At 35.2% G+C, this 18,910-nt stretch overlaps 1 protein-coding gene across 18 annotated transcripts in view; it reads right to left on the bottom strand.

The window, feature by feature from the left end:
- Positions 1–13,013: 13,013 nt before the first annotated feature.
- The window catches only part of LOC107268132 (regulating synaptic membrane exocytosis protein 2), a 100,235-nt gene continuing 94,338 nt past the window's right edge, over positions 13,014–18,910 (bottom strand). For 16 of the 18 annotated variants that reach the window (XM_025085410.1, XM_025085408.1, XM_025085401.1 and 13 more), the window contains 3 exons: positions 18,262–18,476; positions 18,008–18,147; positions 17,095–17,898 (listed from right to left, as the gene is read on the bottom strand). In XM_025085410.1, coding sequence (XP_024941178.1) covers positions 17,692–17,898; positions 18,008–18,147; positions 18,262–18,476 — 562 coding nt within the window. In that variant the 3' untranslated portion in view covers positions 17,095–17,691. Of the gene's footprint in view, positions 13,573–17,094; positions 17,899–18,007; positions 18,148–18,261; positions 18,477–18,910 lie in introns of those variants that run through there. The other 2 variants (XR_003059804.1, XM_025085409.1) reach the window with 1 other exon arrangement.

Here is an 18,910-nt window from a genome sequence, read left to right as displayed (position 1 = left end):
GGAATCTGTATCCAAAACCGGCCCTATTATACTACTTATTCATGAACAAAGATTTTGAGGATAAAATAGTTTTAGCTATATACGTTGACGACGGCGTAGCCGCATGTAAAAATGTGGAAAAAGTCAATAGTTTGATAAAATACTTACGAGCTCATTTAAAAATTACCGTTTGTGATTTAAATGTATTTTTAGGAATAGAGATCGCGCATACGCCTGACGGACATTTATTTATTACTCACGAACGATACGCCAAAAAGGTTATTCAAAGATTTAACATGCAAAATGCTCATGTAGTTCACATACCGCTCGACCCGCAAACAAAAATAGAGCTTTTTAAACATAGTGAAACTTTAACTAATATACCATATAAAGAAGCAATTGAGTGTTGAGTATAATAGTTATTTACGTATCTTGAGCGAACCTCGCTTCTTTTCGCCGCAGTGTGTATCGTAGACGCTCAGGCGAAAACAAGCGAGAGTTTCGCTCAAGTTACGTTAATAATTTTTCTGCGCGAGCGGCCGTATCGGGCGATCCTTTCTCCTTCTCCATTCTCCTTCTCCCCTCTTACACTCTCCTTCTCCTACATTGCTCCTCTCCGGCGCTGCTGCTGCCGCGTTGTAATGACAAAAGACTTCTCTCCTGTGCTGCAATAACTGCTATTTCGGTGCACTAGATAGAAAACGAACAAACCTAGCGTCATTGCAGCGCAGGAGCGGGAATCAATGGCTTTACACATTTACCCGACTCTGCACGATGTTCGCCCGATTACGGACGCGAGCGCTGAAAAAGAAAATACACAAGAGTGTTTTTAGTTTTTGTAATATTACATGTACGATTCACTGCACGTTTCCCGACAGCTACAATGTGTGAGCTTCTGCGTCCTCTATCTCTTTTTAAGGCCCGCTGGCCCACGCGCCATTTTTGACGACTAGTTTAGTATCCGCTGAGCTCTCGCTGCGATGAGACTTACAAGTTTTTAGTTTTCTTTCCTACACTAATAAATAAATATTTTCTCCATTGAAAATCGTCTCTTGTTCTTTTATCCACTAATAAAATAACAGAAACCAACCATCAGAATCTAGTACTGCCCCTTGGAGGGGACTTACGTCTTACGTCGTTATGTTATTTTGTGTGTGAAGGGCTTTAGCTGGATATATTTCATTTATTAATCGATGTTGTTCGACAAAGGGGTAAATCGATGCGAAATCCCTTGGTGGTTACGAATAACTTAGTTAAAAGTTTTGGTAGTCATTAGTCATTGCCATTGTGTAACCTACCCCCACCACTATTGTACTTACAGTTTTTTTAAGGTTTTTGGCAGAACCAATGACTACCAAAATTTTGAACTTAAGTTATTCGTAACCACCAAAGGTTTTGGCATCGATTTACTCCCTTATCGAAGAAAATCGGTCAATAAATAAAATATATCTGGCTAAGTTCTCGCTAAAATTTGTTTTTAATATTCCAGAAAAACTATTGACTACCAAACTTTTTAAATTGGACTACCAATCATCACCAAATAACCACCAAACGATTTGTACAGAAAAAAAAATTAAAAAAGTTAAGTGTCTGGCTAACTTATCAGAGGTGTTACGAAATAAGAATGTTAGGATAGAAACCTATATATCAAGTGCGATCTGCTCTGATCGAAAGTCGATACACACTGCCTTTATTTTAAACTAAAACTCTGGAGGTAAAATTTAAAAGAGAAGCAAACTCGTTTCATCTTAGATACTGGTGCTGAAATAATTTTTATGTGAGGATTATCCTATCTGTTAGCAAAGGGTCAGACCATGGTCGTACATACGTCTAGCCGACGGGTCCCTTGTTGCGCGGACCTCCTGGGCCAGTGAAGGGGTTCTCAGTCGTTCACTGGTGTTGCCTTCTAGCGAGTCTCAGGTTCCTTGTCACCGTTGCTCCTCAGCTGACGCGTCTTCTTGGCATTTGGCGAGCGAGTGTCCATGCTCGAAGGCCGGCAAGGTACACAAAGTAAGGCAAAAGAAAAGAATAGTGAATTCAAAAATAATTATCAAATAAAAGATAAGGTCCTTGCGTTCGGTGGATCCTGCCGGGACTCATGTGGCTATATGCCATTTTATGCGTTTCCGCGTATGTCCCGCCGAGAACAGGACGAGTGCGTTCCACCACGTCACAATACATATAAGTAAAATTTTTATTGGATTGGCATGAAAGTAATGAGACACTCTAGAAAACTGTACACATGCCCTTTTTTAAATTAATTTTTTTAACCATATTCTATTGTATATACCCACAAAGCGGGAGTATCTAGGAATGTTCTACACCATACTAGAAAATGGTCAAAAACAATTAATTTAAAAAAGGATATGTATCGAGTTTTTTAGAATGTCCCATTACTTTCATGCCAACCCAATACTTTTCATATCAATCATGTAAAATTGCCCCATTCTCTATTTTAAAGTGATTTTCTATATCATCACAGCAGGGAAGGAAACTATTATCGTTTTCCATCATTGATATATCTGACTGCACATCCCGACCGTCGCTCTCAATCGAGTTATAAATGGGGAGTTGAAAAGGCATTTTCATGAGATTATGTCCATATTATGGTGTATACTTATCTTGTAGTTTTATAAACTCATCTTCTATTACAGTTGAAGTAGCTTTATTGTCCGTAGGGTATGTGTATCACGCTACATGTAATTTTTTTCCTTTTCTGCAATAATTTGTCTTACCTTAGCCAATATACCTAAGACAATTTAGGTAAGGACATTTTCGGAGTTTTCCAAAGTGTGTCTATTGGTAACATTATATTGGGTTGGCATGAAAGTAATGAGACACTCTAGAAAACTGTACACATGTCCTTTTTTAAATTAATTATTTTTGACCATATTCTATTGTATATACCCACAGAGCGGAAGTATCTAGAATGTTCTACAACATACTAGTATATGGTCAAAAACAATTAATTTAAAAAAAAGACATGTGTCGAATTTTCTAGAGTGTCTCATTACTTTTATGCCAACCCAATAGTTTCTTTGTAACTAATCACTCAAAATGAACTACCTTAGGTGCTGATATGCACCTTAGGAAAAATTTTAGCAATTTTTAGGTAACAAAAATTTACAAAGTGACCAGTATCTATGTTTTAGCCATGTCAGGAAAACCGAATTCGTTCTTTTACTCATTTCTGGTACACTATGAATTTATAAAATTTGTCAATTATATACGAAAGTGTTAGTTAAAGTATCCCTATAAGAAATCTTAAACAAACCTTCTTAATATTAAATTGTTTAAAAATTGATTTCTGCAAATTAAAATAGCTTTGTCCTATTTCTGACCAATGCCTTCATTTATACCTAATGAATGGAGCCACAAATAAATCAATTTTTTAAACACCTATGGTACTAAGAGGGCCAAGAACGATACATCTACCCTAATACTTTGCTCATCACTTATCTTTATATGGTTGCAAGGAAAGTCTGATATCAGTTGAATCACAAACGAATTATATCTTAATTAATATTATCGATGATTCTTACAGAGTTTTTTGGGTAGTTTAGATAACATTTTCTTAAAATAAAATTACAGCTGATCAAGCAATTGGGCGAATCAAACAGCTCAAATGATTTTATTTTATTCAATGGTTGTTTCAATTGACATCAGTCTCCCCTACTAAAGGCGTTTTCACGCGAGGGATAGTTCGACCTTTTTCTCGAATTAGAGTTATAATCCGTATTTTGGGTTAGACATTTTTTATTAAAGTATAATATCTTATATGTTATATTTTATGATCTTTTTACGTTGTAATGCTGCGCAATAGCGTCATTTCGGCAGCGAACAAGCGTGCTAAGAAATTATGGTTAGAAAAAGAATATATACAGGGTGTTCGTTATGAAATGCACTGTAGTAACACCGTTACATTCTTTTTCAAATTCTAATGAATATGTGTATTTTCATTTTTTATTTCATATATCATAACTTCGAGATAATCAAGGTTGAAGTTGCAGTAATGCGACCAATCAGAACGTGTTTAAACGGAGCGTAGATGACGTCGCGAGCCAGCCCGCAAGGTCTGCTTACAGGAGGCCAATAACACTAAGATTATCGTCTCTTGTATCTTACTCAATTACATGCAGATAAACAGGGACACTACGACGATAATCTTAGTGTTATTGGCCTCCTGTAAGCAGACCTTGCGGGCTGGCTCGCGACGTCATCTACGCTCCGTTTAAACACGTTCTGATTGGTCGCATTACTGCAACTTCAACCTTGATTATCTCGAAGTTATGATATATGAAATAAAAAATGAAAATACACATATTCATTAGAATTTGAAAAAGAATGTAACGGTGTTACTACAGTGCATTTCATAACGAACACCCTGTATATATTCTTTTTCTAACCATAATTTCTTAGCACGCTTGTTCGCTGCCGAAATGACGCTATTGCGCAGCATTACAACGTAAAAAGATCATAAAATATAACATATAAGATATTATACTTTAATAAAAAATGTCTAACCCAAAATACGGATTATAACTCTAATTCGAGAAAAAGGTCGAACTATCCCTCGCGTGAAAACGCCTTTAGTAGGGGAGACTGATGTCAATTGAAACAACCATTGAATAAAATAAAATCATTTGAGCTGTTTGATTCGCCCAATTGCTTGATCAGCTGTAATTTTATTTTAAGAAAATGTTATCTAAACTACCCAAAAAACTCTGTAAGAATCATCGATAATATTAATTAAGATATAATTCGTTTGTGATTCAACTGATATCAGACTTTCCTTGCAACCATATAAAGATAAGTGATGAGCAAAGTATTAGGGTAGATGTATCGTTCTTGGCCCTCTTAGTACCATAGGTGTTTAAAAAATTGATTTATTTGTGGCTCCATTCATTAGGTATAAATGAAGGCATTGGTCAGAAATAGGACAAAGCTATTTTAATTTGCAGAAATCAATTTTTAAACAATTTAATATTAAGAAGGTTTGTTTAAGATTTCTTATAGGGATACTTTAACTAACACTTTCGTATATAATTGACAAATTTTATAAATTCATAGTGTACCAGAAATGAGTAAAAGAACGAATTCGGTTTTCCTGACATGGCTAAAACATAGATACTGGTCACTTTGTAAATTTTTGTTACCTAAAAATTGCTAAAATTTTTCCTAAGGTGCATATCAGCACCTAAGGTAGTTCATTTTGAGTGATTAGTTACAAAGAAACTATTGGGTTGGCATAAAAGTAATGAGACACTCTAGAAAATTCGACACATGTCTTTTTTTTAAATTAATTGTTTTTGACCATATACTAGTATGTTGTAGAACATTCTAGATACTTCCGCTCTGTGGGTATATACAATAGAATATGGTCAAAAATAATTAATTTAAAAAAGGACATGTGTACAGTTTTCTAGAGTGTCTCATTACTTTCATGCCAACCCAATATAATGTTACCAATAGACACACTTTGGAAAACTCCGAAAATGTCCTTACCTAAATTGTCTTAGGTATATTGGTAGGTTATTGGTTGATTGTTATAGAAGTTCCAAAAAAAATAAGCAAAACATTTTAGGAAATGTTGGTAATAAAGATTTACAAAAGCATCCGTGTTTTTTTTATTACTTTCAAGTTAAACATTTACGAACTACATAATCTTACCAATTTTTCCACGGATTAGGACTGTTAACAAAAAGTGACCAATTTAAATCTAAAACATTAGGTTTAAATCCATTAGTGCTTGAGACGAAGCATGATCTTAAGGCCGTAGACGCATCTCTTAAGAAAATATAGACAACGACTTAAGATCGTGTTTAGGTGTCAGCATTAGTTCGGCGGATACCGTGTGATTCAATATAAGCTTCACATTTTTTTTAAACAAAAACATAACTATTGTATATATTTTAAACAATTTTTTTATTTAGTAGTTCCATAACATAAGTTACCATTAGATTGACGTTCTAATATTTATTTCGGCGCGAGTTACAAACGCAGCTGACCCCGACGTAGTGGAGACATGTTTATGCCACAAATAACTGATCGAAAGGTTTACAGGAAACACAATACCTTAGAGGAAAATTTTCATGAACTTTTTCAACTTACTAGACGTCAAGTTTACTTTCTTTTTTTAATTTTAATACGGTATAAATGACCCAAAAAGTAATATTTTCAGTTTTTCAAACTTTAAACTTTGCAATTATTGAAATTCTTAAAATAAGATATGCTTCCGATACTAAAAAACTAGTCTAAAAAACTAGACGTTAAATTCTCTTAAAATAAAAGATTTTAATGTATTTAAGACTTCCTTGTAAAATATTTTAAATTCGCATACTTATTTTTGCCATTCTTTAATGACCGAACCACATTAATGGATGGACTGAGATCAAAGGTACTTTCAGAAATATCCATATCCAATTGTTAGATTCGTCTTAATTAAGTTAATATGTTCTTTAAAGTCACGTCAGACGAATTACGTAAGGTGATAATGATTATCAAGAGTGCAATTTTATCTGCATTAGTGTCAAAATACACTAAGCATTTTATTAAATAGATAAGTACATAGATCTGATCGGTACGACATATTTGTACACGAATATATTATTTTTGCGAACAAAGTCTGTAACAAAGACACTGTAGAGAGTTTCGTTGAAATGGTTAGGAGGAGTGAAGGAATTACAGGGAATGGAGTCGTGTGCATCAGAAGAATTTGGAAATATAAAAAGAGGAACGATATGGAAATGCGACGCGATATCATTGAATCACTTTATTGTCACACGCCATGTCTGGCATTGGGGGTATCTTTCATCTGGTATATTATACTGGATACAGTCACTAACGCTTTATATTAATTGTTTCGCATAAGGCTGCCGCGGAAAGTCCTCGCATGACTGTAACCGTTCTCAATATTGAGTCTATCGCTGATCGCGTAAACTACGTGAGAATGTCTTATGCGTATAACAACTATCGCAGGTGCACGAGTTGAACGTAAAGAGCCCTAAAATTTCGTTATCTATATCTTTACGTTACGCAGATTTTCATCAATTATCGCGGGAGATTCCCGGCAGCGCTTATAGCAGTAACGAGCCTAATCGTATTGGTTAAGTCCTCTTCGGCGCCGCATTTTTCGAAGTAATTAATATTCTGAAGAAAATAAACAGTCTTTCCATTCATTGACAAATTGGAAATGTATAAAGCTTGCTTCGAGTGTCTGTGATCTCTAGTGGTAGATCGAGTAATACTTTGTATTTAATAGTAAGGTAGAGATTGTGTGTACCCTCGGTCAAAACTCTGCGTTGTTAAATCGTTAAATCGTAGCGCAGCCGTGGACAGCTGTATTGCTGCATTATTTGGTAATAGCTATGAAAGTATAGATCGGTAAGAGCGACGGGCGATCCACGATCCGCTTCGATCAACGAGATAAGAGAGCAGCCAAAACAAATGAAGCGACTGCCGAGCTCAAGATACGAAAATGCCAAAGACGAATGACGGAAGGCAAAAGTCGGACTGAGATGTTTCGTTGACTTCGGTCGAATCGAAAATTCGAAAGGGTAACCTGACTTGGTCGTAAGGTCCACCAGTACAAGGTATAAGGTTTTCTATTCTACGTTGGACATGCCCTATAAATTAAATTTATTTTATTTCATAACCAATAATTTTTTGGCATTATTTACTTCTTATTCTGTCTCATTGTTATCCTAAACTGGCTCATAAAATTTTACGAAAGTGGCACCCACTGGTTATCCAGAGTTTACATATATCCCGCGACCCCCTCTGCTTCCCTTTCTACTCCTCGAATAACCCCTCTCAGTTTCATCATCGCCGATTTTCAATATTATCCTTCCCATGTTTCCTTCTCTTGTCGTTCATTACTCTTTGCAATAAGGACGATATTATTGTAATTAAAATTAATTATTGAATAGGTACAAAGTCAGATATTAATTCTTTGCCATTAATATTAATGTGTATGTGATCTATTGTGTGTGTCCGCCCTATAATTGAGCATGCCTATATACAAGTTGGCGCGATAAGGGTAAAAATCAATCTCTTCTCCTCTTCTTTAACGTGAATCTTAATTTTTTTTCTCTTTTCTTCGTTATTCTTTACTACTCGGTACTCCATTCACTCGTCCGATCGTTCGGTGATTTATTCATTCATACGTTCACTATTTCATCTTGTTTTCGGCTTATCACCTTTATTTGCTATTTATATCAACTTCGCCAAATTTAACCAAGGTGTCGCTCTTCTGTCTTTCGCGAAATCGATTTGAAACCCTGTATTGTTGTTCTGTTTGACTGTGAGTCCAATGTTCGTGGGCTGACGTAGCTTTGGGTTAAGAATAACACTATTTTTGGAATATTTCATTAATCCCGAATCCATATTCATGAGACACAATTGACACTGGTTCATGTTAATTGTACGGAATTATGGCCCTCGACTTTCGAATAATTTAAGTAATTATCATTGTATCCATAAATTGGTAAATGCGAGGCTAATATATCTGTGCGATTATTAGATTACGAAAACGAAAACAATTCGAATGTTTGACAAAACTGTTTTTTTGACTTCAAGAAGGCTCAGTGGAATTCGGTGGAAACTCGTATATTTGTTTTTATGAGAAAAAATTATGGCTAACTTCACATATCGCATTTCGTTAGTTAATTGGTCTGAGTATACATACGTATTTACTCTGACGGAATTTCACATATTTTTTAACGGATCACGACGTTGCTAATGACATTGTGGTGCATCCTGATGTTTTACTGCTGTCATCGGCTTATATTTTTCGACAGAAGGCATTTTCAAGCAACGACCATTCGAACTTTTCGAAACAGAGTTATAACTGTTTCAAGTTATTTCAAGTTATTATTCCATTCTATGAAACATAATGGTTTTCACTCATAGTGAAACCCAAGATTAATGAAAAAGTGTAAAAACACTTTCGAAAGCTGCATATCTTTGCATACACGTATCCTAATACATCTGTCACGCATCAGCCGTCGAGTGAAAAAACGTTTGACTTGGAACACGTTTGTAATTCACTATAATCCAAGTTCGACAACAAGTTCAAATTGTCGTCCGCTGAAAACGCCCATTTGTATAAGAGTACGGCGTAAAGTTCTGCAAAAGTTTTATAAATTTAGCGAACGAATAATCTATCACAAGTATTTCAAACAGTTACTTGTGTCTTTAGTAACAAACAGTATAACTTATAACTTGACATTGTCCATATTTACGTATCGAAAGTATGTATACACGATACGGATAAATTGATGGTTGACCATGTTACCGAAGGAGCAGCTGAAGGCTAATTATAAAATTAATGTAAAGCAAGAAACAGACGAGTAAAGTTCACGCGTGTCTTTAACGACTTAACACGAAACAATGTAAATTACTAATCCATTCTATTGTAACATCGGGTAACATTCTCTTTGCGAGGATCATTTAGCGACGAATTGCTTTCGCCTTTTCTCAGTTAAACGTGAACACAACAGAGATACGCGGTAGAATCATTGTACGATGACTTTCAAGCGGAATGAAGAAGCACCTGAAAAGTCGAAGATTACTAATGTTATAAACCATTTGCAGTTTCACGATTATCAATATTATACGTCTTTATAGAGCGTATGCAATAATATTATCTCCCAGTGGTAATAATGTTGCAACGGCGTGATCCTCGCGAAATCCTTCTATTGCCAGGTCACGTTGTGATGAATAATTTATGAATCGATCGATTATTATTTTTTGGATCCACTGATCTCATTATGTCTAAGGGTCTCTATCTATAGAGTTTCGTTGGGAAGTTAAAAGAAAATCTAGAAAAAAAAAGAGTTCTCGAATTTCGATTTCGCGATAGACACGGCCAATGCTCGTATTTAGCGAATTACAAATTGAACGTGTTATACAATATTCTCATATATTTATCAATTAGGATCCACTATTACAGAGTCATGTGTTTAATCACTTTTCCCTGCGCGATAGACGCAACGTACATTTGCAAAACTTTACTTAGAAATCGTCTTATAATTAGTTTTCACAATACTTACATATTTTCTCACGCTCTTTCTCTCTCACATACCCCATAATTACTATGCTTTCTTTCACTATCTCTCCTCTCCATTTTCATCCCTCCTCACTCTACGTTTATCTCGTTCTTTTTCCACGCGAGATTATCTTTCGTAATGAGACTACGACTTTTCTCATAAGTAAAAAAGCATTTTTTTTTATTCAATTCCAATTTAAGCATGTTATAAGATATGATGCGATACATGCGTTTTATTTTCCAGTACCGGTACCCCTATTACTTGATATTCTACAACGACACTAGCAGTTACATTAACCGTTCATCATAAGTAAAACTCGATCTCATAATATACCCGAATGAAACGTATCATTCGCAAGCAGCAAGATGTGATTTTTCCATGGACCGAAAAAATTCGCGAAATCTGATTTAGCTGACTATCGGACAGATACCTGTGTCAGTCTCGGCGCAGCGAAAACTAATTGTAAGGCCGCAGTCACACTTGAGACTCGTTAATACGTTACGACAAAGCTCACAACGTGACAATTCAGAATGGCGTCGTTATCGTTCGATCAAATGCAGATCATACGTTTTTCCTGATGTCCGGTTCAAGAAATTTGTTGCGTCTTAACCCTTTGCGGTCGGCAAATTTCGCTTTTGGGAGTACCAGCAGGTCGGAGCAAATCTAGTGTTTCGCAGTTACTTTTCCGTACAGGACTTAATGTCAATATATGGATATTAAAACACACAGAATTTGTTGAAACTGATTTGTTGTGTTTAATAATACTTATAATACGTAAGAATAAACAATTTTCTATCTATGTAATGCTCTAAAGGTTTTCGAAGGTCCCCGCTACGGGGACACCGATCGCAAAGGGTTAATTTCATTCATAATCATATTTTTTTAACCCGTTGCTTATATCAGCCCGAAGCAGTCTGAACGAAGTTAACAATTATTTAAAAAATAATTATTGATCTTTGTGCAAATAGAGTAACTGAATCTTTTTAAATAAACAAAAAATTATTAATGACGTTGCACATTTTTTAGCATAATAATAATTGCAACGAAATTCTAATAACGAGATTGAACTGTTTTGAGTTGAGACTAAATTGTTGCGAGGCTGCAAGAGAATTAAAGCAGAACAAATTTCTTATCGGTCATATTCTTATATTACAATGGAATTACGGATAGGCTGTAACGGGATTATTGGTAAAAAGAAAAAATTTGGTAATTTCATTATTATTTGTATCTTAGCGCGCTTAAGGAGGTTAGAACGGGGTAAATTAATCGAATTACTAGTCGTGTATAACGTGATTTGAAAAGCTTTTAAGAAACCGCACTAAACTATCGCCATCTTCGTCATGAAATTTCTTTTAAGATATACTACACAAGTTTTATTTTATCGGTCTTTAGACATTTTAACTTTCACCAAATCAAAGGACATCACGTTAGTTGCCAAGCTTACTGCCAAATAATTTTTTCAATTTTAGCTCAATTTGCATATTTATATTCTTCATCGGGTTACAAACGTACACGCTTCCATACACAATGTGATCTGACGACAGCTCAAACAACTTGTCAGCGCTGTTACTTGATTTCGAAATAATTACATCTTTAATATTGTCATAACTCTTTTATCGTTTCCCGTCATATCATTTTTAATTATTTATTTGACGAACAGGTACTATAATACAATTTAAACCCAATGAATAATATTTCAACTGAGACAAATTCTTCTTCCACCTCCTTAATTCTTCAGCATGTATGGAATGTGCTTGTGTGAGTGCATATACGTACCGAGTCTACGCATAAACATGAATATATGAAAGAAATATGGGGTAGTGGATCAGAGTCTTGTAAAAATTTCTTTCTTGTGTATTTGTCAAAAATTCATTTAGAGGGAACACCGATATTTTCAGAGTTCAGGATACTCGATGATAAGGACATTCGATTCGATATAAATTCAATTTCAAAGAAAGTGTCAAGTTCAGCAAAAAATAAACTCCAAAAAAACAAGGATTTAACGGGGCAATTGATAGATTTGAAAATGATGTTATACGATAACAAGACGCACAGTCTTGTTTTGCTCTATTAAGCGGGAAGTTTACATTTATCCTTAAAGCCTTAATGATATTTCTTTAGTGTTGGCTAATTTCTCTTTCCCTGGTTGACGCGTTCTATTTTTTGGAAAGGGTCGTCGCGTTGCGTTCTTTGAATGTTGTACATACCATAAATCAATTTGTTACCATTGATTCTTGTTCAATTTTATATTGGAGCTGGACGCTGTAATATTGGCATGTTTAGATGAAATGAAAGGGTGAAGAGAGTACATGAACGACACATATGGTAGCTAGGCAGTCACCCATTCGAAACGATTTCCATGCGCTTATCATTGCCTCGAATTGCTAAGTCAAGTTACGGTACGTTATATTATGTTACATTACATTATGTACAATATATACGTTGTAGAGATGATTGCGCAAGAAAAAAAAGCATTACTCATGGAAAAGTTCGACGATGTATGAGCTCGAATGGTTTACAGTGGAGGATATTCGAAAATTTTCGACTGTCTTACTTACGAATAAAGATCTAAATTTAAAAATTCTTGCACAGAGTCCTAAATTATGTACAAATGTATTGGATGCATGGATGTATGTATACATTATGCGCGTATATACATACATATAAATATCTCTAAAGAGTTCTTCAGGGACTACCTGTCGTATGAATTGCATATTTACGAAAACTTGGTCTACTTTGAGGTCGGTCCTGAAAGTTTTTCATACGCAAAGGCTATTGTGAGGACCATAAAGCGGCATCCACAACAAACTTCCAAAACTTTTTCAATTGTTGCACACTTGGACTTTAAGTTGGATTTAAGTTAACCTTTCGTTAATTTAGGATAGGTTAGAACTATGAGCGAAACACCCCAAAGTTAGTTTTTGTTTTTTAATATCATTAGCTAACATGTATGAATTTAGCTTTATGGTACCCTGTCCCGAACAGGAACGAGGAGAAGAGCGCGAACAAGATAAAAAGTATTTGAGGCAGAAAGAGAAATAAATTAAAGGTTGAAGATATCGGAATCTCTGTCGATCGTCAATGCCGAAAGACTCGAAGATGAGACTAAACTGTTAATTTTCAGTATTTACTGCGTGTGTGTGTATATATATATATATATATTAATATATATATTAATATATATATATATATACACACACACACGCAGTAAATACTGAAAATTAACAGTTTAGTCTCATCTTCGAGTCTTTCGGCATTGACGATCGACAGAGATTCCGATATCTTCAACCTTTAATTTATTTCTCTTTCTGCCTCAAATACTTTTTATCTTGTTCGCGCTCTTCTCCTCGTTCCTGTTCATCTTCGTCAGTCTCACATTTACACCAGTTCGCGGGATTTATTTTGTTTACTTATATTTCTGTTCACTAATCACTATCCACAATCACTCAAATGTGATAAATCAACTCGTACGTCTCTTAATTATATCACTGTGTTGATTCGAGTTTACGTCGAGTTTCTATTTGCTTTGGTTGCATTGCTTTCACTGGAAATAAAGATAAATAATCCGATTAGTTGTAAAGTCGTTAATTGTAAAAGCCACAACGAATGTCGCAAGCATTATAAAGATTTAGGTTTGCGAAGATATTTGAAAAGCTGTTCAAAAAGCATTTAATTATTTCATTTCGATATTCGTTATACGAGAATACGTCGTCGATTTTTTAAAATTATACACATTCTTTTTCGTTGCGGCTTTTGGTATATTTAGATAATTATTCTAAACGTATTTCAAACATTCAAGAAAATTGCACACAAGACTCCGAATACGGCATGAACTTACCTTTTGAAAAATGTCAAGTCTTATGTTTTATGTTTTCTTTTTAATCTTTCCGCTTATTTCAGGCGGTCTGTATATTATATACAAGTAGGTATATCGAAGTGTGTAAGAAAAGAAAAACGAACGTATACAATATGTGCAGAGTGTGGAATTAGTGCGATTGTCGATAAAAAGCAATACGAACGATAAGAATGTTAATGAAACATACTCCATAGGTAGTTCTAATGCAAGGAACGTGTCTTACGTAAAGAACAGGGGATGGAAGAGAAATAGAAAATATGAAAGAAGAATGATTGCACATGTGGAAAGAGAGACTGACTTTGAAATCTCTGACAATGAGCATTCTTTACTTGACAGGAGCTTATGGCAATGATATACAATCCTTTTCTCGCCCAGCAAAACATTGTTTCAAAGAATACTCAAGCTATATTAAAAGTATGAAAGCTCTAAATTTCGATGGTCTTAGATATACCTAAAATGTGAAATAAGATAAGGAAATTGAGGGTGAAATACCTTCGGTGGATATTTACAAAAATTAATTTTGTGCTACACGAGTGTTAGCCCATCGCGAACAACGAATGAGACGCAGTATGAATTATGTTGTTTAAAATTTTCCAAGTCACAAAATACGCGCGTTAATAACTGTTCAATACGCACTATTGCACTAATTCAATATGCACTATATTAACTATATAATTTCAGATAAACATGAAGTATTGCACACAGAGTCTCAGTAGTCTGCTTAATTGATTATAAAGTCAAGTATTCGACTGATAAAGCCATTATTGACGTGCAAGTTACGAAATTGATATACGTAAATCACTGCCACAAGTTCTTAAAAGGCTCAGAGAAAATGGTATGTATTTTTATTCGATTGTAGTCAGTTGCAATGAACGAGTATCGTTCATCGATGAATACTGACAACGGTTTCAAAGAATCTTAGTACTTGAATATTCTCGCGATACAGTGAAATGAAATAATTTCACTGCCGTAACGATCATCTCAAAGCGTTCAGGCAGTTCGATACAAAAACATTTGCAACAACAACTATCCGAGATTGAACGTGGGTGTCCAGTTAAAATGATTTATCAACTACTATCATATTGTTGATTTTGGTGCACATGCTCGATAATATTAAGAATACTGCTATGCTCTTTTGTCTGGGTTAGTGAATTATTTTAATCGGTGACACATTTTCTGAAAAATTCCTTGAATTTTACTTAATATATTATGCACGCAAATATCATGTACATAACATTATATGACATAACGCACTACACTTGCGGCTGGTGTATTTCTACCCAACATTATAACCAATGATTGTCAAAAGACATTCAGGTACATCTCTCTTTTTCACTGAGGTGAGCCTGATAAGGCATATCATCCTTATTTGCAACTTGTTTGTCAATCAATATAATTTTGTTTTTCGAAACTTTAACACGATACATGTCTTTATTTAAGCATTTCAAGATAGAATAGACAAAAGATACCCTTTAGAGTTCTTTTAGAGAATTTTAACAAAGTTTTTCAAGAGATCATATGGAGTTTTGCGTTGCCTGGGTAGCTGCTAATACGTCGAATTCTTAATTTGAATACATTACACTCGTGTAGGCGTCTAACTACACTTGTGGAATATATATATATAGAGTTTATGGTTATTATTTCATCATTCGCTCGTGCACGTATCCACTATAAAATATGATAGATATTGACTATTTCTACGCAATGAGAATTGATACCCACGTAAAATCTCGTTAATTATCTACGAACGATGCCTTGATCTTAGGTGCATACCTAGAACTATCTGGCGCTGCGGGAAGAATAGCTGCTACGTCTATAGCTAGTCTACTTAAAGACTAGTAGCTCATCTGATATGCCGTACATGATATGTGATGTACTTGTGGCGTCTCTAGAAAGACATGTTTCTTATTTTCCCCCCTTTAACGTGTCTTTACAATGTTCCACGTTTAAGTACGACCGTATCGAACATGTAGAGTAACTTATGCAATCGCAAATAGAAGATGCATGTGTATCTGCGTGAACGCGTGTGGACAGCCGCAAATGTCTTTATTGAAAAATCCAGACGACAAGTTAAACCGATCGATTTGAAATTTACACGAGCCGTTAACTGACATGTGTAGAAAAATGGTAGAGCAACACTTGTAAATATTTAATACTTTTTGTTACAAAATGGTGCACGTGAAAATATTGAGCACATTGAGATGTAAGTTCTACATTGTAAATTATAAACTAATCGTTTAACCAAATGCATTGAAGATACTTATAGAACAAATGAAGTTCAGGATGTAAATAGAGCAGTAGTATTTTTAAATTTACAACACTTTCAATTTGAAAGTTTCACATCCGCAAAATAATTTTCGATTACCATGGCGTATGTATAAGATACGACCGTACGGTTCAAGCGGACATGCCTCAAGGCACGTCTGTTTTCCCCAACATTTCATATATGCATCCACACCTGCCTTGCACTTCCGTTTCCGCTTTTCTCTCGCACTCACATTCTCGCTCTTATTATTTTCTGTTTCAAGCACTTCCATTACAGTTTGATTTTACCGTATTCAGAGCCGCCAATCAAAAAATTAGTCTTTCTTAAGCTTGAACAAACAATTAATGAATTATAAATATACATCAAAAAGAGTTTGGAACCACCTGTTATCCAACGAACGTTTTGAGCACATAAGATTATTTACGAATGAATTTAAAATACTGTGGAATTATGAAATTAAAGATTTCTTTGTTTCTTTTACTCGCAATATATATATATATTGTATATTGGAGTCCAAACATGTGGATTGAGAGTGAGAGTGAGAGTGAGAGAGAGAGAGAGAGAGAGAGAGAGAGTGTGAGAGAATTTGTATGAAATCTTCATAAAGTATATTAGAATTGGAATTCAGACAATTCACTGTGATGTGTTTTTCGTTAGACTTTGCGTAAACATAACGTAGATATACATCCAGAACAGCGTAAGAGTTAACATCTTTCATTATTAAGTTTATCTGTAACTGTCCGTATGTGCTGTTCGCATATGGGACATGCGTCTTACAGGTGGTTCCAGATAATTTTTGATGTGTTTATGAGATTGCGTAAGATATAGAAAGGAATGTGGACTCGGACTGGTTTGGATAATGGATTAGCAGTAAAATCATCATGGAGAAATGAAGTGCTTGGTTTGGATACGGATTTCAGTTCTCATTATTTCTCATTCTCGTATTATACTGTTATGTAGCCAATACGTATTACTCATTTTTATATTGACAGAGCAAGCGTATCATTATATTAAACACGTTTAAATAGCTCCTTTAACATTTAAGAATTACGAATGACAATATAATTATCCTACGTTTGTCAATTATTTCTTTACACGAGATGCATTGGCAAATATTTCATAATGTTTAACCAATTGTTTCAGTCACGAATTGCTTTTCATAAAAAAATGTTAAGAGGATATTGCGAGAGTTTGTCCAAGTTTCTCTAGATCGACTGGATTGATTCACTATGGAAAAAATTAAAGAGCGCTGTATATTAATACACGTCAAATTCTCGATAAGAATTTTTCGTTATTGCAATTTGTATTAGACAGGGCAAACCTAATTCAACAGTATGTGACGTTGGCTATAGAATGTATCTTTTTCAACATTCATTAATAATTAATAGCAATAGCATCAACTTTTTAAACAAATATCTTCAACTAGATAAGATACCACGAATGTACAGTCTCCCTGAATGTAGAAACGGATTTAAAGTCTTTATATCATGTCGAAAAATGTTCTCCTTCGAAGATGAAGCCATGTATGGAGGTTAAAGGTTTCAAAGCTTGAGGGACTCAAGGGAGGCTGCAGAGGATCGGCGAGACAAGCCGAGGGATGGAGGACCACTGACCAGGGACGTGGTGCCAAACAGCTTGTACCACCCGAACACCATTTCCGAGAGATTCAGATCGTCCAGCATAATCTGCGCGACTCCCATGAACACTTTTTTCCCCTCTATACGGCCGTAGTCACCCCAGACTGTCACCTGAAAACACAGAAAGTGAACACACCCAGACGCGCGTACATATAATTTCTTATAATTTCGATCGCTTTTTTATAATTGAAATTGTAAGGTACGGTTTCATTAACAATACCTGTAATATGCAACCTTGAAAATTCTCTCTGAACGCCAGTGCTTGTTGGTAAAATGGGTCCAATGTTTTTCGTGCTGTTACTGTTTTTGCCTTGGCTATGCATTTCTTGCCGTTAACAAGGTAAACCTTTACGTAGGGAGCTAAAAGGTAGCACATATTAAATTACCAAGTTGAATATGAGTCAATTCAGGGAAATGAAAATTAAAGTAGACTCGAAGGAATAGAATGTAAATGTGATAACGAGCTAAACAAACCTGGTAATACTTTGCTTCCTGGTTTCGCCTGAAGATCTCTTGCTCTCACAACCTCGACTTCGAGGTAACCTTTGGTGTAGCTAAGGGCGAGTTGAATGTCACCTAACGGTGGTGCTGTAAGAACTTGTCTACCGACGAGTTGCCCTGGTCCCAGGCCATCGATGAAGTCACTAAGCTGTCCGCCTTCACCTGCCATACGCAGACTCGGAGACCAGCTGTGTCGAAAAAATTCGTTAGGCAGGTTGCAATTTATAAAGGTCTCGTCACAGAATTCGGTAAAAATGATGCATATCCAACCAAAAACAAATACTGAGAGGAAAATAAAACGTTTCGATACATATGAATAGTTGGACTTTGGGAACGTGAGTTAGCAGAGAGGAAAATATGGCAGGAACATGGATGACACAAGGAATGGAATTAACAAATCTTGAAGTTTTCTTTTAATTGGAAATAGTCACTCTTTCGATAGAGAAGTAGGCTCTTGGTCGCAATATTACAATGGAAGAAAAAAATTGAATGAACACGCTATAACAAACAATTTAGGAGAGTTAATAATTGGGATTATAAGGACACGGGAAATTTTAAAAAACGGATAACCTTCGACGAAAATTTCAAAAATTAGATAGACTTCGTTTGATAATGACATGAC

The sequence above is a fragment of the Cephus cinctus genome, unplaced genomic scaffold (genome assembly GCF_000341935.2).
Source record: "Cephus cinctus unplaced genomic scaffold, Ccin1 Ccin1_scaffold0475, whole genome shotgun sequence".
NCBI classification, from domain to species: Eukaryota; Metazoa; Arthropoda; class Insecta; order Hymenoptera; family Cephidae; genus Cephus; species Cephus cinctus.
This window is presented reverse-complemented; position numbering and strand designations above follow the sequence as displayed.